This window comes from Sparus aurata, chromosome 24 (assembly GCF_900880675.1).
Source record: "Sparus aurata chromosome 24, fSpaAur1.1, whole genome shotgun sequence".
Lineage (NCBI taxonomy): Eukaryota > Metazoa > Chordata > Actinopteri > Spariformes > Sparidae > Sparus > Sparus aurata.
Window position 1 is genome coordinate 21,406,978 of NC_044210.1, and position 26,794 is coordinate 21,433,771.

Below are 26,794 nucleotides of genomic sequence, written 5' to 3' on the forward strand. Positions count from 1 at the left end.
GCTGGTGTCTGTCGAAAGTGCTCCGACGACTTCCGGCTCCGTCTGCTTCCGGTACAGCGTGTGCTCACAGGAGATGAGTCCGGGCTGAAACAAGTTCAGACTCCGGATGTGATGCTAACACGCGCTACAACACGTTAGCACGTAAGCCACCGGAAGTAAAGACGTTTATTCTCGTTTACCTAAAATGTATCGGTTAAATATATCTCCTCTATAAACTGTGTAGGACATAATGTAAGATGTGACTTCTGACACTTTATGTTATAAAGTTTGCCAGAATGTCATCAAAGATCAGAATGGAGCCACTAACTGACACGGAACCGCTTCATTAACTCAGACACATCAAGCTGTGAGAACTGTGTCGTCAACAACAACAACAACAGTAAAAATGATAAGCCTGATTTAACGACACATTTCCTTTCAGGATCAAGTCTGCATGTATTTTATTGTGAAATGTCTGATCCGATTCTTCCTGCAGCAGCTTCTGCACCTGAAGACCAGAACCGACTGAATGTGGCCCAGAATCCAGGGTGGATCCAGATCCAAGTCCTTTAACGCTGATCTCATACCGAGCTGCTGATGGTGATTCTGGTCCGGCCCGTCTCTCAGTAACAGTTCCTGAGTGTGAACAGGGTTCTGAATGTGGTTCAGTGAGTCTCTGCCTGTTCTGACCCGCTGACTCTCACTGGTTTGGGTTGAGACGGGTTCTGAACGTGTTCTGAATCATGGACAACATGTGTGTATTTAATGTCTTATTTGTATTTTATTTCCTGCAGAATGTTCGCAGTCATCAGATTAAACAGGAACCAGAAGTACTGGTGGTTCTGTTTGTAGAACTGGTACCAGTGACAGAACACGCAGTAGCAGTTTGAATCCACGTTGTGGTACAAAGACTTCAGACAAAAGTTTGTTCAACTTTTTATTACAAACTCAACAAACTGCAGCTGAAACTCACAAACTTTTCTTCCCTTCAGTTGTTTTTGAACGTGCTGATTTATTCATGAAGGGGCTTCAAAGATCTCCAGAGGATTCTGTCAGAGTTTAAATAATAAATACAAACATGTTTGGTTTGGTACACGTTTACAAAAAGTTTCATGAACGAAGGCTTAAATTCTCCTGCGCTGATTTTATTGGTACATTACAGCAGATTTGTGGGTTTGGATAAATAAAAATGACATTCCATAAAACAATGTCAGAACAGACAGAGCTTAAATACTGAAGATAAATATAAAGCATTCAAACTATAAAGATATGACTGAAGCTCCTACATTTCCCATAATCCAACTGGTCTCAGTGGGAATACAGATCTGTTAGCCTTCATGACAGGAAGTGGACATTTTAAATATTAACAACATACAGAGAGAGGTCGCCAGCATCCAGAACATTCCTGATATCAACACAACAAAGCTTATATAAAGGTGACCTGCAGTTTATTGCCTCAGCTGTTAGCATTAGCATAGCTTAGCTTCAGCATGAAGACTTGAAACATGAGGACTGAAACTGAAAAAAAATGACTCATTATATATAAATTAATATATTAAATGTACAAAAAGTGATATTCAAAATAAATGTAGGGAACAAATCAAGTTACAGAAACACTTGATTTATTTTTGAGTCCTGCCACAGAACAACCAGTGATCTGTTCTAATAATCAATGAACTGTTTGTGTCCAATAAAAATACGTGTAATAGCTTATTAACACTGAACAGAAATAACAATAATAATCTAATGATTCATTAGAGAAACAACACAGCTGCACGCTTCATATTTTCATCAGACACAATTCTCTGACAATTAATGATTATTAGAACAAAATGTTTTTCTGTGTAGTTTAATATTTCACGATGTTAATTAATGAGTTCTGTATTTGATGTTGATGTCCGTACTGATGAAGTTTCACATGTTTTACGTCTTCACGCCTGAAAAAAATGTTCTTTGGTTTTTAATGAGGATTTATAAACAAATTAAATCTTCGTCATCTCGACTGTAACGACCTCATTATGAACTATTTAATCCTTCATAAGGAACCTAATAAATATAAATAATATTTTCACAAAGTTAAACAATTTAGAACCAAAGACATACGGAGGACTGACACAAAGACACCATCCAAATTATTTTGCATTGAAATGATAATTTTTCAATAAATAAAAATGCATGAATGCAGCAAAAAATATAAATAAATAAACAAATGTCCTTTCCGTGTTTCTGTAAGTTTTACAGGTTCAATTTTTCATTTTTTAAATTTTATATACTATTTATAATTTTTTTTTGTTATTCATTCAGGGTTTAAACTTGTGCAGTGTAAATACAAATCAGTTTGTGTCCCTTTATAAATGAATGCTTTGATTCATTTGGATTCATACATTCTGTTCTTTCTTTACTTCTGGCGGTCTCATTCCTCCATAAACTCGATGAGATGATTTTACATATTAAAGTGCCGACATCCAGTCGTCGTCTTCATATAACGTCTCTGAAGCTTAAATGGACTCTGCAGAGTTTCTGACCACTGGTGGCGCTAACGAGCCAACAAACAGGAGAATTGGGCCAACAGTGCCAATAAAACAAGTAAACTGACGTTTAACGTATTTAAAAAGAAATCTAGCTGATGTCTGCTTGCTTCGGGACGAAAGGTGTCACGACTCTCTAAATCAACGATCTGATTCTTCTCAGCTCCGTCACTGTGAGACTCACGAGGATCAGTAAAGATGTGCAGATCCTTTTAAGTCCTGACAAACTTCTTTACAAAGACGTTTTACAACAACAGCTCAACTTTATCCTGGAGGCTATTATAAGATAAAATAATATTCAGCAAAAATAAACAATCTCAAACCTGTCCAGAGTGAACCCTCGTCACAAACACATCAATAAAGGATCTCTGACAAAGAAGAGAAACCAACATGTCCGACGCTGATCCCGGTCAGCTGATCGTCTTCATCACACAGGAGACGAGTCAGGAAGTAACGCCGCAGACGAATGCTAAGCTAGCTGCAGGCTAACACTAAGCTAGCAGTGTCATCTATGAAGTACAGCGAGAGAAAAACCTGGTCGATCGTTCCTGCTTTTAGAAAATCCTAAAAAAAGAGGCGGCTTGTTCAGAACCTGCCTGAGAGTCTTCATGTTTCTGAGTTTTGTTCAGCATCGCAGTGATCCGGTGATGGTCGCCTGAACGTCTATGAGTTCACTGCTAATGAGACGTGCTAACAGCTGATTCAGCAAAGTTTTATTTGAGTTTTGGAGTACTTATTTGTTTTTATTTATGTTGGTGTTTTTTCTGTCGTTCTTCAGTTGTTTAGGAGAACGATGAAATGCTGCTTGGTTAGTATATTAACTGATTGCTTGATATTTAATATGAAGATTATTATATTCTCAGCTCTAAATGTGGAATATATTGTTTGTGTCGCCTCACATCTTGTTAAATAAAACAGCTGAGCACAGTCACAGACAGCACTGTCATGTGGATGGAGTTCAGTGTTACCACAGCTCCACCGGACGGTCCTGGTCCTGGTTCTGGTCCTGGTTCTGGTCCTGGTCCATTACGTTTAGCTGCAACACAAACAGGTTCAACACACAAAACAATCTGAAGATCAGACGAGATGAGGTGGTTCTGTTCTGGTCAGTACAGTCTGTTCTAGTCAGTACAGTTCTGTTCTGGTCAGTACAGTTCTGTTCTAGTCAGTACGGCCCTGTTCTAGTCAGTACGGCCCTGTTCTAGTCAGTACGGTTCTGTTCTAGTCAGTACGGCCCCGTTCTAGTCAGTACAGTTCTGTTCTGGTCAGTACGGCCCTGTTCTGGTCAGTACGGTTCTGTTCTAGTCAGTACGGTTCTGTTCTAGTCAGTACGGTTCTGTTCTAGTCAGTACGGTTCTGTTCTAGTCAGTACAGTTCTGTTCTGGTCAGTACAGTTCTGTTCTAGTCAGTACGGCCCTGTTCTAGTCAGTACGGTTCTGTTCTAGTCAGTACGGCCCCGTTCTAGTCAGTACAGTTCTGTTCTGGTCAGTACGGCCCTGTTCTGGTCAGTACGGTTCTGTTCTAGTCAGTACAGTCCTGTTCTAGTCAGTACGGTTCTGTTCTAGTCAGTACGGTTCTGTTCTGGTCAGTACGGCCCTGTTCTAGTCAGTACGGTTCTGTTCTGGTCAGTACAGTCTGTTCTAGTCAGTACGGTTCTGTTCTAGTCAGTACGGTTCTGTTCTAGTCAGTACGGCCCTGTTCTAGTCAGTACGGTTCTGTTCTAGTCAGTACGGCCCTGTTCTGGTCAGTACAGTTCTGTTCTGGTCAGTACGGCCCTGTTCTGGTCAGTACGGTTCTGTTCTAGTCAGTACAGTTCTGTTCTGGTCAGTGTGGTTCTGTTCTGGTCAGTGTGGTTCTGTTCTGGTCAGTATGGTCCTGTTCTAGTCAGTACGGCCCTGTTCTAGTCAGTACGATTCTGTTCTGGTCAGTGTGGTTCTGTTCTGGTCAGTGTGGTTCTGTTCTGGTCAGTATGGTTCTGTTCTAGTCAGTACAGTTCTGTTCTGGTCAGTACGGCCCTGTTCTAGTCAGTACAGTTCTGTTCTGGTCAGTACGGCCCTGTTCTAGTCAGTACGATTCTGTTCTGGTCAGTGTGGTTCTGTTCTGGTCAGTATGGTTCTGTTCTAGTCAGTACAGTTCTGTTCTGGTCAGTACGGCCCTGTTCTAGTCAGTACAGTTCTGTTCTGGTCAGTGTGGTTCTGTTCTGGTCAGTGTGGTCCTGTTCTAGTCAGTACAGTTCTGTTCTGGTCAGTACGGCCCTGTTCTAGTCAGTACGATTCTGTTCTGGTCAGTACGGCCCTGTTCTAGTCAGTACAGTTCTGTTCTAGTCAGTACAGTTCTGTTCTGGTCAGTACGGTTCTGTTCTGGTCAGTACGGCCCTGTTCTGGTCAGTACGGCCCTGTTCTAGTCAGTACGATTCTGTTCTGGTCAGTACGGCCCTGTTCTAGTCAGTACAGTTCTGTTCTGGTCAGTACGGTTCTGTTCTGGTCAGTACGGCCCTGTTCTGGTCAGTACGGCCCTGTTCTAGTCAGTACGGTTCTGTTCTGGTCAGTACGGCCCTGTTCTAGTCAGTACAGTTCTGTTCTGGTCAGTGTGGTTCTGTTCTGGTCAGTGTGGTTCTGTTCTGGTCAGTATGGTCCTGTTCTAGTCAGTACAGTTCTGTTCTGGTCAGTACGGCCCTGTTCTAGTCAGTACAGTTCTGTTCTGGTCAGTACGGCCCTGTTCTAGTCAGTACAGTTCTGTTCTGGTCAGTACGGCCCTGTTCTAGTCAGTACGATTCTGTTCTGGTCAGTACGGCCCTGTTCTAGTCAGTACAGTTCTGTTCTAGTCAGTACAGTTCTGTTCTGGTCAGTACGGTTCTGTTCTGGTCAGTACGGCCCTGTTCTGGTCAGTACGGCCCTGTTCTAGTCAGTACGATTCTGTTCTGGTCAGTACGGCCCTGTTCTAGTCAGTACAGTTCTGTTCTGGTCAGTACGGTTCTGTTCTGGTCAGTACGGCCCTGTTCTGGTCAGTACGGCCCTGTTCTAGTCAGTACGGTTCTGTTCTGGTCAGTACGGCCCTGTTCTAGTCAGTACAGTTCTGTTCTGGTCAGTGTGGTTCTGTTCTGGTCAGTGTGGTTCTGTTCTGGTCAGTATGGTCCTGTTCTAGTCAGTACAGTTCTGTTCTGGTCAGTACGGCCCTGTTCTAGTCAGTACAGTTCTGTTCTGGTCAGTACGGCCCTGTTCTGGTCAGTACGGCCCTGTTCTGGTCAGTGTGGTTCTGTTCTGGTCAGTGTGGTTCTGTTCTGGTCGAGTGGTACGGACCTGACACGTTGAGTGTGACCCGGTTCCTGAAGCCCAGCTGTGGGACCTTACAGTCGTACGGGCTGCTGTCTGACAGCTGGACCTTCTTCATCTGGATGGAGAAGTTTCCGGCTTGGTATCTGTCGGGGAAGCTGCTCACTCGGTCTTTATATCTGTCACTCTGTGATGAAAGGTCCGGTTCATTCTTGATGATGTCCAGGACGGTGTTGTCGTCCTTGTCGGTCCAGTAGACGGAGGCGTCCTTCAGGGCCAGGCCGACCTCGCTGACGCTGCAGGTCAGCAGGACCGTTTCTCCCACAGAAGCGTTGACTTTGTTCTGGCAGCTCACTGACAGAACCCGGCAGGCGTCAGTCACATTTACTTTACTGAACCAAGAAACGATGCAGATATAAAACATGTGTGTGTTTGGATCGACTCACCTGGACTCATTCTGCAGACGGAGAACATCAACAGCAGAACATGTGCACACCTGCAGAGACACGACACACATCGGACCTTCACATTCAACTGGGTCAAGTTCTGCTGGTGAAGACAAACACTGATGATTATCATCCAGTGAGTTCAGTCTGTTATTGTTCTTGTTAATATCTGTATGTGACACGGCTCCTCACTGACATCTTCATTAAATCAGTTAACTCGGTACGTGGATGATCGTAAAGAGGACGGAGGAGCAGAATGAAGTTTCTACGTTTAAATCTCAGCACATGATGAGAAATAACAACAAACCATCAGACGTGTTTCATCAGCTGTCACACCAGACGAGACTTTATCTTCATATCTTATTTATATTATATCTTATATATATATTATATAATATCTTCATGTTGAGGACGAAATACTGATCAACTTTTTTCCAATAAAATGATCATCATTGAAGTGATCGGTCGCGGCAGACATCTTGTTTCAAGAACTGAACCCGACACACCAAGAAGTTGGTTGTTGTTGTTTGTGGACTTGATCACAGCAGAGTGCCGACCCGGCCGCTCCACCTGAGAGTCAGTCAGCGCACCTGCAGACTGATCGAGGACTTCCTGATTCTGGGTCACAGACCATCAGGCTCCCCGTCCAGAGGTGGTGAGAGTCGCTCTACAGAGCTCTCTGGTGAGGAAGGTGCAGAAACATGGACGCCCAACATTAGGCCCGGTTCTGCTCCAAGGTTTCTGCCCGTTAAAGGAAGTTTCTGTGCTGCTCATATGGGAAATTATTCTATAAGATAAACTGATGCCTTCATTTACCTTGACAATAATTTCTGGTGCATTTTGTGGCATATTAATTAATTGATTTAATAATAATTTGTTTCCTTCATTTCCTTGTTATTCTGCCAGTCTGCCTCCTCATGTTTGTCCTCGTGTTTGTCTTCAGTCACTGAGGACAGGAAGAGAAACGGATCCTCACACAGTCCACAGACACTCAGTCAACATGGACACAGGTGAGTTCTGTGCCTGAACAAACAGGTAACAGGTCAGAGGTCAGTTTCTATCTTCAGTGAAGCTGCTATGGATTAATCAGTGACAGACTGAGGCCTCAGATCTCACACACACGCACACACACACACACACATATATGTGTATATATATATATATACATATATATATATATATATATATATATCTCCATACTATATATCCATACTATCCACTTATTTCAGCTCGGTGCGGTTCGCTGTTCGGCCTCTTCGGCTGTTAATTAACATTTCTAAGTGAGTCGGCCCGTTAACGCAGCCTGGGCTCGGTCCGTGTGGAGCTTCAGGTCCGATAGTCCCGTCGGCTCCTTCCGGCTTCTTACAGGTTCTGACAGTCACCATCTTTAAATGGTGAACGATGTTTACTGTAAACAGATGGTTAGGGTTGGATGCTAACAGCTAGCTGAGTTAGCCTCGCTCGGGGCTGGCTCGGTGGTTTAACAGGACCCCGAGGCTTCAGGCCCGGTTCTGGACTGACCTCTGTGACGGGCTCATGTCGGTTCCGAAGTCCACAGTGTAGTTTCACTCGCGTTCACCTGCTTTTACTTTCCCCCGCGGTTAGCTGCTAGCTGTTAGCTGCTAGCTCCTACACACTGCGCACTTCACTTTTCCGACATGACGTCACCATGTACGTCATCACGTAAAGGCCGTGAGGTTAGTTTGACCATAGTTCCGATCAGATCGATCACTTTTAAACATTTGAATATTAACTGGATGTTACAGGAGTCCGATGAGATGTTTATGATGACGTCATTATCTGTAACATACATTATAGAGGCCACGCCCCTAATTCTGTTCTGATAAAGTCTTGATCCTGTCTGAACTGGGTCAGGAATCTCACACATGTTTGTCAGTTTGTTGTAATTAAAGTCTCATCGACACGTCACCAGAACCAACATGGAGCCAACTGGGTCAGAACAGGTCCAGAACAATTCATCACAATGAATCTGCTCATATTGACAACTGCAGTTCTGTTAGAGGAGAGCTGGTTCTGGTTCAGTTCTGTGTTGGCTGTGTCGTCACTAACTACACTGTGACACCGTTGGCTGTGTCGTCACTAACAACACTGTGACACCGTTGGCTGTGACGTCACTAACTACACTGTGACACCGTTGGCTGTGACGTCACTAACAACACTGTGACACCGTTGGCTGTGTCGTCACTAACTACACTGTGACACCGTTGGCTGTGACGTCACTAACAACACTGTGACACCGTTGGCTGTGACGTCACTAACTACACTGTGACACCGTTGGCTGTGACGTCACTAACAACACTGTGACACCGTTGGCTGTGACGTCACTAACAACACTGTGACACCGTTGGCTGTGACGTCACTAACAACACTGTGACACCGTTGGCTGTGTCGTCACTAACTACACTGTGACACCGTTGGCTGTGACGTCACTAACAACACTGTGACACCGTTGGCTGTGACGTCACTAACTACACTGTGACACCGTTGGCTGTGTCGTCACTAACTACACTGTGACGCCGTTGGCTGTGTCGTCACTAACAACACAGTGACGCCGTTGGCTGTGTCGTCACTAACAACACTGTGACGCCGTTGGCTGTGTCGTCACTAACAACATTGTGACGCCGTTGGCTGTGACGTCACTAACAACACTGTGACGCCGTTGGCTGTGTCGTCACTAACTACACTGTGACGCCGTTGGCTGTGACGTCACTAATTACACTGTGACGCCGTTGGCTGTGACCTCACTAACTACACTGTGACACCGTTGGCTGTGACGTCACTAACAACACTGTGACACCGTTGGCTGTGACGTCACTAACAACACTGTGACACCGTTGGCTGTGACGTCACTAACAACACTGTGACACCGTTGGCTGTGACGTCACTAACAACACTGTGACACCGTTGGCTGTGACGTCACTAACAACACTGTGACACCGTTGGCTGTGACGTCACTAACAACACTGTGACACCGTTGGCTGTGACGTCACTAACAACACTGTGACACCGTTGGCTGTGACGTCACTAACTACACTGTGACACCGTTGGCTGTGACGTCACTAACTACACTGTGACACCGTTGGCTGTGACGTCACTAACAACACTGTGACACCGTTGGCTGTGTCGTCACTAACTACACTGTGACACCGTTGGCTGTGTCGTCACTAACTACACTGTGACACCGTTGGCTGTGTCGTCACTAACAACACTGTGACACCGTTGGCTGTGACGTCACTAACAACACTGTGACACCGTTGGCTGTGACGTCACTAACAACACTGTGACACCGTTGGCTGTGACGTCACTAACAACACTGTGACACCGTTGGCTGTGACGTCACTAACAACACTGTGACATCGTTGGCTGTGTCGTCACTAACAACACTGTGACACCGTTGGCTGTGTCGTCACTAACAACACTGTGACACCGTTGGCTGTGTCGTCACTAACAACACTGTGACACCGTTGGCTGTGACGTCACTAACAACACTGTGACACCGTTGGCTGTGTCGTCACTAACAACACTGTGACACCGTTGGCTGTGTCGTCACTAACAACACTGTGACACCGTTGGCTGTGTCGTCACTAACTACACTGTGACACCGTTGGCTGTGTCGTCACTAACAACACTGTGACACCGTTGGCTGTGACGTCACTAACAACACTGTGACACCGTTGGCTGTGACGTCACTAACAACACTGTGACACCGTTGGCTGTGACGTCACTAACAACACTGTGACACCGTTGGCTGTGACGTCACTAACAACACTGTGACGCCGTTGGCTGTGACGTCACTAACAACACTGTGACGCCGTTGGCTGTGTCGTCACTAACAACACTGTGACGCCGTTGGCTGTGTCGTCACTAACAACACTGTGACGCCGTTGGCTGTGACGTCACTAACAACACTGTGACACCGTTGGCTGTGACGTCACTAACTACACTGTGACACCGTTGGCTGTGACGTCACTAACTACACTGTGACGCCGTTGGCTGTGACGTCACTAACAACACTGTGACGCCGTTGGCTGTGACGTCACTAACAACACTGTGACGCCGTTGGCTGTGACGTCACTAACAACACTGTGACACCGTTGGCTGTGTCGTCACTAACAACACTGTGACGCCGTTGGCTGTGTCGTCACTAACTACACTGTGACACCGTTGGCTGTGACGTCACTAACAACACTGTGACACCGTTGGCTGTGTCGTCACTAACTACACTGTGACACCGTTGGCTGTGACGTCACTAACAACACTGTGACACTGTTGGCTGTGTTATCTTTGAATTATAATAGTGTCGCAGTTTGAATGACAGTGTTTGTAGTCGTCTTTTTAACATTCACTTCACATTCACTTGGAAGGTACATTAATAAACCCATTAATGGATAAAATTGAAAATTAAACCAGAAGGTAGATAAATAAACTTATAGATAGATAGATAGATAGATAGATAGATAGATAGATAGATAGATAGATAGATAGATAGATAGATAGATAGATAGATAGTGAGGTGTCTGCACACTTACACATTCAGAGCTAATCTTTAATAGTGATGGTTGTTTTCCCTTACTGTGAGGTAAGAGAGATGGCGGATGTGATGTTTACATATCTAGGGGCCCCGGAGCCATTAAACAGCTCTATGTGTGTGCGTAAAGGTTAGCTGGAGGACAGGCCCAGAAAGCCCAGAAACTACAATAGATAGATGGATGGATGGATGGATGGATGGATAGATAGATAGATAGATAGATAGATGGATAGAAGCAGGATTTTCAGAGGAGTTAAAGGACAGTAGCTACTTCCTGTAACTTGGGACAAACAGCTGCTCTTGTTTACAGTGTGCTTCCTCAGGCGGCGTTGTCAGTGACGTAATCACGTACAGCCAGAGTCCAGCACGCCAGCTGACGTGGTGACGTCAGGTGTTGTCATGTCAGTGTAGTGCCGCCGAGTGTTTGGAGGAGAGCAGCTTGTGTCCGGAGCTGCAGCGGTTGCTTGCGTGGTTCTAACCCAGTTTCTGACTCCTGCAGAGCGGACAACTCCTCCCGCACACCTCATGAGCCGGCCGGACACTTTACCGACACTTAACACCGACCAGACGGCCGCCGGCAGCTCACTTAGCTCTGAGGCTAGCCGGCTAACGGTCGAGCTAGCAGCTTAGCTGGCTCCACCGGCTGAGTTCAGGTCGGTACGTAAAGCCCGAGAGCTACTTTAGCTAACAGTGAAGTACCGCCAGATACAGAGAGAGCTGCAGGAAGATGCATCTGTCTGAAGCCAGAGGGGAAGGGGATCAGAGCTGAAACTGCGAGCGGTGCTTCTCCCGGAAGAACCCCGCTAAGAATTACTGCTATTTAAACTATTGATGCTTCAGGTCGAACCTAGAACTCTGAAAAATATTATTTAGGATGTTTCATGATTCAGTAGTGTATTCTGGTTGATTCGGCTTACAAAAAAATTCACCGACTGATATGTAAACTGCAAAAACATCTGTATTATTAATGGTTTACGCTCCCAGCCAGCGGCCAGTGTAACTGCTGACGTTTCAACCTGTGGTGGGACATGGGAAGAAAACACAGACTGCAGACTCGTGATTTTCATTTTAGTTAACGTGAAGACATGACGTTTGGTATATTCACACCTGAACTTTAATTAAATAATAACTCTGAAAAAGCAGGCACACGTTTAACGAGATTGAGCGACGCTGCCTTGAAATGTGAACATTTTGAATGGAGTTTGGTGTTTCAGTGTCTGATATGACATCACCTCCCAGCAGCTGCCAGCATGAGTTGTATCAATACATGTGCATGTATTTCCTGTGTTGTGTCTGGTTGGTGGAGTAGCTTCAGTGGATATCTAAGATGAAAAGGTCTTGGGTTCACTTCCCGAGCTCCAACAGTCCCTGAGCAAACTGCATAAACTGCTCACTGGTTTCAAGCAGATGCCATTCAGAACCTCATTTAGAAAATATATTATTTAAAATGACCTGACAGGCTTATTACGAGGACAAATTTTTCATGATGTTGTATAGGCCTATGTTTAAATACACCAGTGTTAATGTAATATTTCCTTATTCATTTTAAATCTAGTGTTGTGTGGTGAACCACAGAAAACAAATTGATATTATATTGTTTTTTTTAATTAATTTGTTCCCTAAATATTTGGATTCTCTTACAGAAGTCTGGCATAATATGCCTCCTGATAGAGGTCAGGACACAGTTTTTTAAATGTTGAGGTCACTTCTTGGTCCTTAAACCTTCTTATGTCATAGTTAACCAATTAAACTGCCATTTTAAGAAATAACATTATGTCTGTTAAATATTTTAATATTATGAAATGTGAAAGAGAAACGTCACTTAATGATGAAGGTTCTTTGTTTAGACAATTAATAATAAGTTGTATTTCATAAGATCTAGCATCAGCTTTTTAAAATTCTCATATTTGTGAATGGAGTTTTGTGTGGTATTTCACTAATACTACATGGTCTCCAGACAGCAGCCAGGTGTATGGAAGCGCATTGCATTCACTGGATAAAAAAAATAAAATAGACACCTTATCTCGTAATTACGAGAAAAGATCACTTAATTGCGAGATCAGGATCTTGTAATTATGAGATAAGATAAAGAAAAATGAAACGTCTGTAAATCCTCTCAGTGGCAATGATGTCGCTATCGCAGTTGATCTGCTATTACTACCTTCTCGGTTTGAGACACTGGGAAATACTGATGTTTCTTAAAAATGAGGATGGTATTAATACTAGTATATGTCAACACTGCGCAGGCATCTCAAGTGGTTAGGGTTGTTCAGGCGGAAAGCCCAGTCTAAACTGAAAACTTATGGAATATGTATTAACGGTGCCGTTGATGGATTTTCTCATGATTACGAGATCCTGATCTTGAGATACGTTGTCTAATTTTTTTTTATCCAGTGAATGCAATGTGCTTCCGTACAGGTGAGATTGTTGCAGTAGTTTTCAGTGTTTTCTCTCAGAGGTTTGGTCTGAGTTTGTTTGTTCTGTCGTCAGCATGGCGTCTCCATTCAAGATCCCGAAGAAGAAACAGCCTGCGGGTTCGGACTCCGCCCGCCTGCACCTGCAGTCCCCACTGTCCCGCCTCCAGAGCTCCGCCCCTCAATATAAGGTAGTATTAGCATCTTTCTGCTTCTTTAGGGGTGTCTGCATGTTTTGGTGGACCATTTAAGGTGGTATTATTGACGTCCCCTGTTTTGTTTTGTCTGAACAGAGTAATGTGGACCAGTACAGCAGAGCTGCAGCTGACAGGATGCATGCTGGGAATACGCTCAGCTCCTCAACAAACAGACAGAGGTTTGTAAAGTCCCCCCCCACTACAGACAGCAGTGTTCATTATAGCCGCAGACGGCACAGCAAAAGTGTTTGTTTGTTCTCCCGTCCAGCACGCCGTGTAAGCCTTTCTTCAGAGACGTCGTCAAAACGCTGCTGGAACTCAACAGCCCAAATGGAGGAGCGTCAGCAGCCAATCACAGAACAGCCGGACGCTTGAGCAGCCAGTCACAGCCAGGACAGAGAGCTGAGTCGTCCTCGGCCTGTTTCTCCAACAGGTGAGTTCAGTCATCTCTGATCTGATGAGCTCTCTAAACTCTCAAGACAAAAGCCTCCAACAACAAACCAAGAGTGGATCCTCTTTTAACTTCTTGCTGAACCCTTTCACTTCCTGTTATCAACCACTAGCTTTAACTATGGATGATATATTGACTGACATGAAGCAGACAGATGGCTTCATGTGAAAGCCTCAGTGAAACAGAACCAACAAGTCCTTCAGAGCTCCTTCAGGAAACTCCTGTCACACACTGGTGAGCGTCCGGTGTGTGAACATGAAGAGAAAGAGGAAAGCAGCTGGTTCTTGCTGCTCGGACATCTTCATGCTGCACAACGCTGTTTCACTCGTGGTTGCTGTTGCATGAATTCAGCGACGTCACTGCAAATTTACAGACAATATTTTAATAAACTGACCACTCAACAATTCACTAAACTGACACATTTGTTAAGGGAGTCTGGGGACTTTCTCCACGGGGACAAAGAAGGAGCCTATATTGTTCCTGTTTAGTGTCTTTGTAACATGTGACATGTTTAGATCAATAACATGTTTCTTCTTTCATAAATGGAGTGTAAATGGTGACATCAGTGTAAACAGTGTGTTCAAACAGCTGATCAATGTTGGCAGGTAAGACTTTAGCACTTTAGACACAGAAGCAGACAGGCTGGTACAGACATGCTGCCACAAACTGACACTTTTTACAAGGAGACAAACAACTTCAGCTGAAAGATTTAATGCTGAATTTACAACAAGGACACAACGACTTACAATCTGTCACACACACAGTTTCACTACGTTAGAAAGTGTGTTTTAACTCAGCAACTCTTAAAATCAATACATTTGTTAAGGTAGTCTGGTGATGTTGAGGTAACTAGTTTAGTGTTGGGTCAGCTCTGTCTGTTGTGTCATAAGGTTTAAATTGAGCTCTTTGAAATGCAGATCTGTGCTTTAGTGAGTAACCAAGCTGCTGTTCTATGTTTTGTCCACCAGATGGCGCCCAAAGAGAGCGTCAGACCGACTGCTGAAGCCCGACGTGTCCTCCGAGCCTCCGTCTCCACCACAGAAGAAGAAAAGTGAACTGAGTGGTAAAATAACTGCAGATATCTTAACGAGCTTAAATGTCTGTTACTCAATTCATGAAACGTTTGATGGGATCAGCTTGTTCATCATCGTGTTGATTAACTGTTAAATGTTCTGCTGGATAATAGAAAGTCTTCGAACAGTCAACCTTTAACTTTAGAGACGCGTCGTGTGATAAGATAGGACCCATGTTGACAAAACATTAATATTATTAAACAAAAGTATGAAAATAAAAAACTTAATAAATGAAAATAGACTGTAAATAATGAACAGGTCAAAAATGTAAAACAGTTGTAACCCAGGATGTAAAAAATAAAGTGAAATAATAAAAATAAAAAGAGAGAATATAAATCTACCTAACAAAGAAATAAAAAGTATATAAATTAAATAAATTAATCTAAAATCATGTTTCTGTGAGTTCCCATGATGCTGTGGGTTGTAAACAGGAAGTGTAATGTTGATCCTGTTTCCACCTGCAGGCTCGTCCGGGTCAAACAGAAGAATCTCTGTGGACTCTCTGGACTCTCTGGCGGAGCTGCGAGCAGAAGAGCACGCTGGGAGTTTGAGTTCCTTGACGGCGGGACGACAAACGTGGAGGAGAGGGGAGTCCGGCGGAGACGCTGCTGAGAGGAAGGTAAGGGTCAAAGGTCACCAACACATGATTGACAGATCTGTCCTCCAATGAAACGTCAGTGTGAGTCAAACCCGGCAGCTGATCTAAAAACATTTTCTATGAATGAGAAAGTAAAGAATGAACGTTTGTTTCCTTCAGAAGAAGAACTCGTCTTCAGAGGACGACTTTGTGTCTCCGCCCAGAACCAGAAACAAACTGTCGGATCATAAACCTGAACCCAAAGAACCCCGCAGACCCTCCGTGACTCCCGGTGGGAGGCAGAGCCTCGATAGGACGGCGTGGCTCGCCGCCGGCAGAAACCCGAGGGGCGACCCGAGGGAGGAGGAGAGGCAGAGGTGGAGGGAGTTCAGGGAGAAGAAGACGCCCAACAGATCGGCCGTCCTGCGGCTCCGACTGAAGAAACCCAAACAAACACCGACAGAAACTGAACCGAGTGAGTATCGACAGCACGAGCAGTCAGAACCAAAATAGCCATGTGACTAAATTAAAGATATATTAAATATACTAATATTTTTAAACATCAGTAAAAAGGTTGAGAATATTACATTTTTATTAGTAGAGATGTTTAAAATATGTTAAATATTAAATCGTTATAAATAATTGTAAATATGATAAATATGTAAAAAACGTATTCTTAAAAAAAGATTAAATAGAATGAAAATATTAGATATTGTTAAAATTCAAAATAAACAATTTAATATTTTTTTATGAAATTAAAAAAAAACATAATCAAATATGAATAAAGATTTAGAAACAATAATAATGAAAATATGTAAGTAAAAATGATGTTAATTTAAAAACATGAAAAATAAAATACCAAATTTAAAAATGTTAAATATTCCTAAAAAACTGATTAAATATAAATGAATAAAGAGAAAAAGATGAGTGTTAAGATATTTATTAAAAAGATAAAAATACATACAAAAGTACAAAATAAATATATACGTATCAATATAAAATAGAAATGGATAGAATAAACATAAGAATTTAACATGAAGATAAAACTGTTCATACATTGTCCTCCTCCAGTCGTGCTGTCGAGTGAAGAAGAGGAGGAGGAGGAGGAGGAGGAGGAGGAGGAGAGTGATGGAGAGGGAGGAAGCAGCAGCCGGGTGGAGGGAGCCCGTCCAGGAAGCTCCGGGCAGATACAGGTACAGGTAACAGACTCACCTGAGACTGAAGAGACTGAGCACACCTGCTGATGTCCGTCACACTCGGAGGAGGTCCTCTGTGAGGACAGCAGGACATTTCAGGACAACCTGCTCGAACATGTGTCGATCGTTAACAGTGTTCCCATCGTCATGATTAACTTGAAGTTTAATTACAGAGTAGACTCAGAGTGAAGCAGTCGGACACGAGCCATCTGAGCTCATAACCAGCGTATGTGTGAAACACAGAGCCAGATTTAATTCAGAGCACCGAGGCTTCACGATAACATCAGAATGAAACCAGGTCAGACCTCCAACAAGCTGGAGCGTCGAATCCTTCCGACGTGACTCATGTTCAGAGACGGCACGCTGGAGTTTACTGAGTCCACTGAGCCAGAACTGATGCACAGAGGTCCGCTTCTCACCACACAACATCCAGAGCCTTCCAAACCATGCTCCTCCATTCATTCATTTACAGACAACCAACATCTCCCTGTGAACGAGCCCCGACGACGGTGGTGAGAACAAACTGCTGTTAATGTGCAGAATCCTCGAGCAGAACCGGGCCCAGTGGTGGGAAGCTACGGCAGTAATAACAGCTTTACTGATCAAGACCTGAGTATTAATAACACTCAAAGTATAATGATGGCAATAAAAACAATGATCATATTGATAATGGAGAACACAGTAAGTGTTGATCTGGACCCGTTGAGGAGTGGAGGACTGACCCAGTTCTGGTGTCGGGTCTGTGTAAGGACTGTGTGTTCTGTGTTTGAGGCTGAAGTGAGTCATGTGGTTTGTTTGCCTGTAAACACTCGTCACAGGGACTCTGAGCAGATCCACATCAGATGTGAACGGACTGCTGAGTGTTTGTTGTTTACTGGCACTTATTGAGAAACCAGCTGCGGGTCTCAATAAAACGAGGGTTCTGTCCTGACCCAGGGGAAGTGGACCTGAAGCAGAACTGTTCTGACTGAAGCTGGAATGTTTGAGATAATGAATCGGTTAGTTTCAACAGTCTCTTGTTGAAAAGTTTTAAATTACTTTTCATCAGCTGATTTTACTACGTTTGGTTTTTATCAGTTTCATTTTTTATCGAGTTGTTTTGTTGGCAGATGATTTAAATCACTCAACATGTTGCTTGTTTGTTGAAGCCAGAAGTCTCACCTCATGTTGGACAGGTGTCATTAATTCATTGTGGGTGTTTCTGCAGAGGAGAGCTGCTGATACGTGTTGATCTTTACTCTAACACACCACAGGGGGAAATGTGTAGGTGAGGTGATGAGCCAATCAGATTCTGACCTCATCTCCCCTCACGGTCAGCACAGTTACCTCTGCAAGGAGGGCGGGTTAGTCTGTTGGTTGGTTGGTGTTTATTTCTGTCCTCTGCTAACAAACACTGATGAAACCTAAAATCTGACGGTTCAGATTAACATGAAACACTTGAGTTCATGCGTCTGTGTGTTAATTCTGTCCCCATGTGTTGTCTGACAGGCTCAACAGGCTCGTTCTTCCAAAGGTGAAGCAGGCGGATGTGAGCTGCCGCCTCCTTCCTACATGGAGCTGGAGTTTGTCTCGTTTCACGCCGGCCTGACGCAGGCTGATGCCAACGGGAAGATGTTGGTGAGTGGAGCTGAAGTTGTAACCAGAACATGTCCTGCACACGCTCAGTGCTGCAGGTTCAAAACACCCAACAGGAGATTTGAGGAAAAGCTCCTCAAAGGAACACGTTCTGAATACAAACACTTCACTCAGAAAAACATTCAGAAACCTGTACGCCTCCGTATAGAACGTCTTGTATGTGTGTACATGTACTTCCTGTGTGTACTTGTATGCTGTCTTTGTTCAGGTCAGTGTAGTTTCTCTGCAGTGTGGCTGCTGCTCCTGGACGCTTAAACATTTCAGACTGACTGCAACAGTTTTTACCTTGTTCTTCTTTTTCCACGACCTGTTCCAGCACACACACACACACACACACACACACACACACACACACACACACACACACACACACACACACACACAAACAGTACACACTCTAATTTGATTGGTCCATAATTGGTTTGTGTTGCTCGTACTGTAGTTTTAATCATTCACATGTGTTTTCCAAAGTGCTTCAGTGCACCAACTCTATTTGTTTTTGTTTGTTTTATTGTGTTTGTTTATGTGTGTGTGTGTGTGTGTGTGTGTGTGTCTAAAAATGTTAAAAAGAAGTATGAACAAAGCCAAATCTTGCACAAGAGTCCCATCAGAAAACACCTAATTCTTTTTGGGCATTAAATACCATGCTGTTGTCGTAGCAACAACGGCACCAGAACATCCCGCCGTCCCGGGACGCAAGTCAAAGTTTGCTGTTCTTTTCGTTTCACGGCCGCAGGGCAGAGAAACTCCGTGATGAAGCTGTAAACCGTGAACATTTCAGAGTTTAACGAGCAATTAAGACGCAGCAGCTGGGGTCCGATGGCGGCGCGCCGGGTTTAATTAGAGCGCTGTAAAAAAGCAGGAGGGCAGCAGAGGAGGTTAGTAGGTCAGCATGTCAACGATCTGCACGCACAGAATCACACAAACACTACAAACTGGAAGAAATAACGCTTGTTTATTTTTGTGTTAGTATAATTTTAGATTTTATTGTAATTAAGTCACCACCACCAGGATGATTAATGCTCAACCTAACCTACCTGAGGGAGGATGGAAGATTCAAAATGCTCAAAGACAGTGAAATAAAATGCACTTTGTTTTGGTCATGATGAGTTAAAAACAGGTGTAGTCACGTCTTCATGAAGAGCTGAAGAGCAGTGATGAGATGCATCATCACATTAAAATGTGAAATATGTAAGAATTTTATTTGTGTTGAACATTTTGTCTCTTTTCCTGACTTGTAAATATTTTTCTTCTCTCAGCAATTTTAAATGTTTGTTGTTTCTGTCTAGATCACTGAGAACGGCATCACAATTCCTCTGAAAGGTAACAACAGATTTCTTCACACCAGAAACATGTTTGTAAAAGCTGTTGGAACAGTTGGACGTAACCTAATGAAAGTTGAGTCATCGTGAGTTTAATGACTGAACACTTGTGAATTTTAAAGTTTGTTTTTAGCTCAGATTGAAACCATCATCAGATATTCTGTAACAATGTGAATGAAAGTTGATGAATGCCTCTCTGTTAGGAGCTGAGGAGGAGGAGGTCACCGTGGTGGCGTCTCAGGTCCGGGGTTACGGTGTTTGGGATGGGGGCGTGGCTCAGGGCGGGGCTCTGTTGGGTAGTTGGGAAGGCCCCGCCCCCTCGCTGCTCTTCCTGTGGGTGACCGATGCTCAGGCCAACCTGCTGCAGATGGAGCTGTCCGCCATCCAGACCTCCAACTCTGCCTCAGGTAACACTTTCACTTCAACTCCTTGAACTTACATTTTAACACTTTTCTGTGCTTGAATTTGTTACTTAAGCTCGTTTTGCTGCTTTAGTCTAAGACGTCTTTTAAACGAATCTCGGTGCCTTCACATCGACACTTTAACTTCTTTCAGCATTTTCACTTCATCTCCTCTCAGTGGCTTGAACTTAATCTACCGCTTTGACTTCTGTCACTATTTTCACTTAAACTCTTCTCTGTGCTTGAATTTATGAATTGAGCTTGTTTTCCCACTTCAACTTCTTTCACTGCTTCAGTTAAATCCTACTTACAAACTAATTTTATCGTCTTCACTTCAACTACATTGAAAGGCTTGAGCTTCAATGAACAATGGAGCTCCATCTCCTCTCAGTGCTTTAATCTTAACACTTCAACTTTTTATTTACTGACTGGTTAAACTTCTGTTCACACTTCAGTAGCTTTTAGCACTTTTTAGCACTAGCATCATCTCCTTTCGAATCGAACAAAGCTGATTTGATTTTGTATTTAACTTCAGCATCTTTCGGTTCCTGAACTTCAGCTCCTTTCAGAGTTTAACAGTGAACTGTAAATCAAATCAAATCAAACTGTAGTGATGTTTGTGTGTTTTTACAAATTTTCACTTCCACTTCATACAAAGCATACACTTACATTTATCTCCTAATCTCCCTCTAGCCTTTTACCTTAACTGTCACTTCAGCTTCCTTCAGTCTTCCCGGTCAAAAACACCTGGTTCTGTCTCAACCAAACACAGAGATGCTGCAACATCCTGTCAAAAACACAAAGTCCTGAAAAGGTTGAAATGTCGTACTCGCTTCATCTCCCTTCAGCCTCACTCAGGGCCTACACACAAACTGACATCTTAATTTTCTTGAACTGAAACTTTGATTTATTCCTTAAATATCTTCAGCATATTACTGTCACACAGACAATTTAAAAGCTACAAACGTGAGGACACTCCAAATGCTTCTACACACTTCAGTTTCCTTCAGTGAATGTAGTTTTCTCTGGTTATTTGACGTCTCAACATGAACAACAGCAGAAGGAGCTGCTGTTTGTCCCTCACTCTCTGATGCACCAACAGATACGTGTGTTCGTTGGCACCGTCAGAAGCTTCATGTAGTTTCCATCATCACACAGTTTCCACTCACACTGCAGTAAAAACACGGAGAGCTCTCACTCTGACGCCGTTTCCTTGAACCATAAATGTCGCCCCAAAACCACAACGAAGGAAAAACACAAAGTAGCGTTTGACTCTCAAAACAGAACTACAGTTAAAACTCAAGTAAAATAGGAATGTAACTAATCAGCAGCCACAGACACACAGTGAATCCTGCTCCCACACTGACCCTGCACGATACAATCACACATTTTCTCAATGAACGCTTCACTGGAGCTGCAAGGCTTCATGGGACATCAGTATACTGGCACACTACGTCCTGACTCTGACCCAGTTTGTCAGACTGGGCCAGTGTCTCCAGCTCCTTCCCTCTGACTGGTTCTCCTCCTCTTCAGGGCCTTCGTGCTCCTTCCTCCTGCTGGTGCTGACGGAGCAGCTGCAGGAGCTGCAGACCGCCCTGCTGGCCTCCATCCTGGACATGGAGGAGTACAGGAAGGGCTCCTCCTCCTCCAGCGGGCCCACCTCCCCTCTGGACTGGACTGACGGGCTGCTGCTCCTTCACAGCTGTCCTCCTCCTCTGGACCAGCACCTCCTCAGACTGCTGGGATGCTCCAAGGTGAGACTCCTCTTCCCCTTTTACTTCCTTGTTTTGCTTCTATCTTTCTTTCTCTCCTTTTCATCCTTCCCTTGTTCCCTCATTCCCTTGTCTGGCTCCTTCCCTCACTTCTTCCTCCTGGTTTCCCCTGCCTCGCTTCCTTCATTGATCTCCTTCTCTCCTCACCTCTTTGGTTGCCTTTCTGCTTCTATATCTCCTCCTCACCTCCCTCTCCTCCTCCCTTCCCCTCCTCCCCCTCCTGCAGTGATATCTAATCCTCTGTCATCCATTTTATGAGCCTGTTAGCTGTCAGCTGGTTGGTCCAGAGTCTGGGAGCTGATGAGGGTCAGAGAGGGTTGGTCACAACAACCCTCCACATCAGAATCTACCAAAACAAACCATTCAAATAAATCTCTTCTGCCTGTCAGGGGAAATCCAGTCCGTTGAGAAACAACCAGAGAAAGAAGAACCTGAATTCTGCTGGTCTGCAGCAGCTTCCCACCAGGTAAAACCACCAGAACCAGGTCTAAAGATTCACCTGATTCAGCTGAGATTCATGACTGTGAAAAAACAGGAAGTCTGGAGTATTTTCTGTGTGTGCTCTTCAGATTGATCCAGTATCCGCCGGCGCCCTGTAAAGGCCGGATCGCCGTGACCAAGGAGGACCTGGCCTGTCTGGATGGAGGCGAGTTCCTCAACGATGTCATCATCGACTTCTACCTCAAGTGAGTCTGTCAGACGAGAAATAAACGAGGGAAATCATTAGTAGGAAAAGATAAATGTCTCACTTTATGCAGATGACATGTTTTTATTTTTATCAGATTACTGGATCAGTTTACAGAAAATAAGAAATCTTTTAGAGATGTTTTGTAGCATTTCTGGGTACAAAGTCAGTTTAAAGAACGTAACCTGCTAAACAAAGTCTAATGTGTATAGTAAGGTATCAGTGTTTAGTCTAAGAAATAATCAAATCCAGTACGATGTCGTACTGCAGATCTGTGCTGGAGAAGAAACTCTCTGTAGTTGTAGTTCCTGCCTGTCACCAGACGGTTGGTCAGTGTCCTGAGTCGTCTCCTCCTCCTGCAGGTATCTCCTCGTGGAGGGTGTCGGGGGCTCGGTGGCTGAGCGGAGTCACGTCTTCAGCAGCTTCTTCTACAAACAGCTGAGCAGACGTAGAGCCGCTGGAGAGAACGACGCTCCGTCTGTCCCGTAAGAAGCTGACGTGGAAACAGAAATATCAGAGACATGATTTTTATTTTGTTCATGTTAGTGAACTGTTGTCTCACTGTTTAATCTGTAGATTATTTTCATTGATTCATTTATTTTATATCAGGTAGATGTGAAAAATGCAGTCACAATTTCTAAAGTTACATTTCATCCAAATAGTGCGTGACAGCGAGGCTCCTCTCCACTAATGATCGATGTTTCCATGGTGATAGATGGTTTAGTTTCACCAGTCTGAGCTCTTCTTCTTCTCTGCTCGTTTCTTCTTCTTCTCAGTGATCGTCACATGAGGCACCAGAGGGTAAAGACCTGGACCCGCCATGTTGACATCTTCACCAAAGACTTCCTGTTTGTGCCTGTCAATCAAGAGTAAGAATTCTTTTATTCCGCTATGACAAAGTGACACATTTAAGACAGTCAGAAGTGACTTTGATTAGACTGGATCTTGTGTTTCATATCATAGAGATGTTGTGTGAGTTTATTGGAGGTTAGTTGGAGGTGAAAGTGAGTTTTTCCTCTCTGTGACCTGCTGAAAGTAGAGCGAGTCGGCAGAGCTGACCTCAGCTCTTTGACCCAGATTTAAAGACGCCGGTTTCGAGTTCTGACCTCTGTCGGGACACTTGATTCAAAACTCTGCATTTCTACTTGAATTCAAGCACCTCATCACTGCCTTTACCTGCCAACTGGGTGACAGACTGAGCGGCTCAAGTCACCTCTGCTGAATCATTTCTGATTCTTGTCGATGACTTTACCAGACTCGCTGCTCTCTGCACCTCATTGTTTCATTAAACTCCTCAGTTCACCCAAATCAGAGTCTTTGTGGAATATCTGTGACATTTTCCTGCCACTTCAGTGATATTTTTGTGACAAATTTTGTTTTAATTCTTCACTGAGAAAAAATTAAAGTTACAGATTTTGATTGATCTGTCTTCGCTTTGTCACGATTCAATTTATGTGCGATTTTACCTTTTTTTCCTGCCCTGACGACTGTGTCCCTGTTAGACGGTCATGAGATCAGTAAAGATGAACAGAGCGATGGTTTTATATCCTGCTGATATCCTAACGTTAGCGTACATGTGGCCCAGCGTCTGAAGCTCCAGGGTCGGTCTTTGTTTTAATTCTGAAAATGACGACCCATCACAAATCTCTGTTGTCATTTAAATTCTGACTCTTGTCTTAAAGAACAGAAAAAGCTTTAAAACCAAAGAACCTCAGCTCTCTTCTTCTTGTCTTTTAATTGCTGTAAAGTGTACTCAACACTTCCTGCAGATGTTTCACAATAAAAGACTTCCAGTGGCTCAGAGGGCAACACTTCCTGATAAAGAATCAGATAAACTCTCAGCTCAGTTTTATCTTCCTGTTGTGTCTTGTTAGGGCTCACTGGTTCCTGGTGCTGGTTTGTTTCCCGGGTCTGGAGGAGGTTCAGTACGAGGAGTTCCACAGCCCCACAGGTGAGCTGCTGCCGTTTGTCTTTAGACTCTTGTTTGCCTTCGTTGATTAGAATAAAGTGCCTGTGGAAGCTTCAGCGGCGCTCAGCCTCAGTAATGTTTAACAGAGCCTCTCTAATCGCCACCAGACGTCTTTGTGTTGGGAAAAGTTTTTGAGTATTTGGGGCACTGGCAGCAATTGTGGGAATAACACATCAGTACACACCAAAAATTAAAGGATTAAATGTTCCAGACGTAAATATCTGCTCCTCTGAAGACTCTAAGCTCCAACATTTGGTGTTCCAGTTGACTTATTTTATCAGTTTTTATCTTTGTCTGTAAAGGAACTTTAAAAGAGAGAAAATCTGAAGTCCATTTTCCTTTTGAATGATTTCCTTTCTGCTGGTTTTGTATTGAAGTGCAGAGATTTCAGGGTGTTTTCTTCTTGTGTCTCAGGTGGATCAGAGCGAGCTGCAGGAAAACCTTCCCCGAGATCACAGCAGCCACCGGTACATGTGCCGCCAGACCTCTCAACACTCAGCAGGAGTTTTGTGCTTGTTTTCTGTGTGATACGATGTTCAGGTGTCTGTGTTTGTCTCTGCAGGAGTGCCTTCAGCAGGGCTGTCACAGGGACACGGTGGTAAAGAGGTGAGTCACCTCCAAATAAACCTGTTCTGTCAGGTCGTCCTGTCTTTGTCTAAAACAAAGTGTTTCTTCTTGGTCCACTGCAGGCCGTGCATCCTGGTCCTGGACTCACTGAAGCTGTCGTACCACGAGAACGTCTGCAGACTCCTCAGAGAGTAAGTTTCACTTCCTGATCAAGACGTCAGTTCAAACAACGTTTGAAATCGAGTTCAGGGGTTTAATGTAAAGTGACATCATCAGCATGTGAACATTTCAGACATGAATGTTTAGTCTTTGGAAAAGTTAGTTTTGGTCACTTGAGCCACATCACAGTCTTCAGTTACTGCGAGACACTCTGATGAAACAGGAAGTTGTTGCTGAGCTGTTGGGCTGCTCAGACATGTCAACAGTGGCAAACATCATGTTTGATTTACGTTCATAGTTCATAGTGCTCTTTATAATACTTAAACAAAATTGCTCTCAATACTTTGTATCATATTTGGTAAAGGTGTTCATTTCATGGCTCAGCGCTGCTCGCAGCTCCACCTGAAGTTGTTCGTACCTGTGATTCCTGTGGTTGTCTTCAGCTACCTGCAGGTGGAGTGGGCGGTCCGGAGGGGGACGTCCCGTCTGTTCACGCCCGACACCATGAGGAGCTCCAACTGCCGCGTGCCTCAGCAGGACAACAGCAGCGACTGTGGGGTTTACCTGCTGCAGTACGCCGAGAGCTTCCTGCAGGTACAGCAACACCTGAGACTGCTCAGGAAACACACGACTGTCATACCTGCGTAAAACTAAAGATACCGCGTTCAAATATTACTGGTTGACAGTCACGTATGAGTAGCACTCGAGTAAAAGTCTGAAGGTGTCTTATATTAAATGTACTAAAAGAACCAGTGCAGGTATCTGCTGTAACTTAAGTCCAGATAAATGTAGTGGAGTAAAACGTTACAAGGAGGACTTGCACGACCTCGGCTTCACACTAAAATCGAGCTCTCTGATTGGCTCCTCAGAACCCCGTGGTGCACTTCGACCTCCCGTTGCGTTTGGAACACTGGTTTCCACGGCAACGTGTTCGACAGAAACGCGAGGAGATCCGAAGTCTGATAATGAGGCTGCACCAGAGTCAGAAGAAAGAGAAGTGAAGCCGGGCCGGGCCGGGCCGAGCCGGGCCGGGCCGAGCCGGGCCGCCCACTCACCTGTGCAATAAATAATTTATAGTTTTTCTACATCGTTAAAATGTTTTTACTTTGCTGTCAAATTATTTAAAATGTTAGGACAATAAAATTTCTTACAAACATTTGTTGTTTTATTTTGTTTTTTGACATTCATCGCTTCCTGTCGGTGAGACAAACTGAGAACTTTGTATTTTCAAACATCATCATAAATCGCAGTCAGAATTTCTTACATACATGTTGAATTGTTTCCTTTTGTTTTTCGTTCTTCTACTCAGTTCTACTTCTACTTCAGTCACGAAGGCTCTCAGTTTGAAGCTCAAACTGTCTGAAGTGGAAGAAACAACTGAACCTTAAGACCTCGTCCAGAACACATAACTGCTCGTGTGGTTTGGAGAGAAAACTGCTTCCTGTTGGTCTCGTAACGAGCCGAGTCGCTCCAGGAATTCAATGTAAATAAAACTGTGGGAACAGAATCTGGATTTAATCTGCTCGCGCCGAGCAGACAAGTACAGGATGGAACGAGGCAGAAACAGGAACAAGAGATGTGGAAACTAAACACAAAGTGAGG

General features: G+C 44.0%; 2 protein-coding genes and 1 long non-coding RNA gene across 7 annotated transcripts; 2 read left to right on the forward strand and 1 right to left on the reverse strand.

The window, feature by feature from the left end:
• The first annotated feature begins 21 nt into the window (after nt 1-21).
• LOC115576709 (uncharacterized) lies at nt 22-1,583 on the forward strand. The gene is made up of 2 exons (XR_003982917.1): nt 22-379; nt 476-1,583. It is a non-coding gene; the product is annotated as an uncharacterized LOC115576709 (long non-coding RNA).
• Nucleotides 904-7,971, reverse strand: LOC115576688 (CD276 antigen homolog). Its single transcript, XM_030409275.1, has 4 exons — nt 7,747-7,971; nt 6,226-6,275; nt 5,807-6,133; nt 904-3,543 (listed from the first exon to the last, which is right to left on the reverse strand). The coding sequence occupies exons 1-4, from the start codon at nt 7,761-7,763 to the stop codon at nt 3,413-3,415; spliced, it is 525 nt and encodes a 174-aa protein (XP_030265135.1). The 5' UTR covers nt 7,764-7,971; the 3' UTR covers nt 904-3,412.
• On the forward strand, nt 6,773-26,348 carry LOC115576621 (sentrin-specific protease 7-like). Of its 5 annotated transcripts, none has more exons than XM_030409183.1 (23): nt 6,773-6,907; nt 7,169-7,235; nt 13,265-13,379; nt 13,482-13,564; nt 13,654-13,818; nt 14,805-14,899; nt 15,374-15,528; nt 15,667-15,961; nt 16,558-16,685; nt 18,171-18,299; nt 19,607-19,640; nt 19,843-20,046; nt 21,574-21,794; nt 22,202-22,278; nt 22,382-22,498; nt 22,860-22,982; nt 23,274-23,366; nt 24,372-24,448; nt 24,881-24,933; nt 25,029-25,072; nt 25,156-25,224; nt 25,636-25,786; nt 26,062-26,348. In XM_030409183.1, the coding sequence occupies exons 3-23, from the start codon at nt 13,266-13,268 to the stop codon at nt 26,191-26,193; spliced, it is 2,559 nt and encodes an 852-aa protein (XP_030265043.1). In that variant the 5' UTR covers nt 6,773-6,907; nt 7,169-7,235; nt 13,265; the 3' UTR covers nt 26,194-26,348. The 5 variants fall into 5 exon arrangements, with proteins under 5 accessions (XP_030265043.1, XP_030265042.1, XP_030265040.1 ...); XM_030409182.1 differs by having other exon boundaries at nt 6,792-6,962; XM_030409180.1 differs by lacking the exons at nt 6,773-6,907; nt 7,169-7,235 and adding an exon at nt 11,156-11,431.
• The last annotated feature ends 446 nt before the right edge of the window (nt 26,349-26,794 follow it).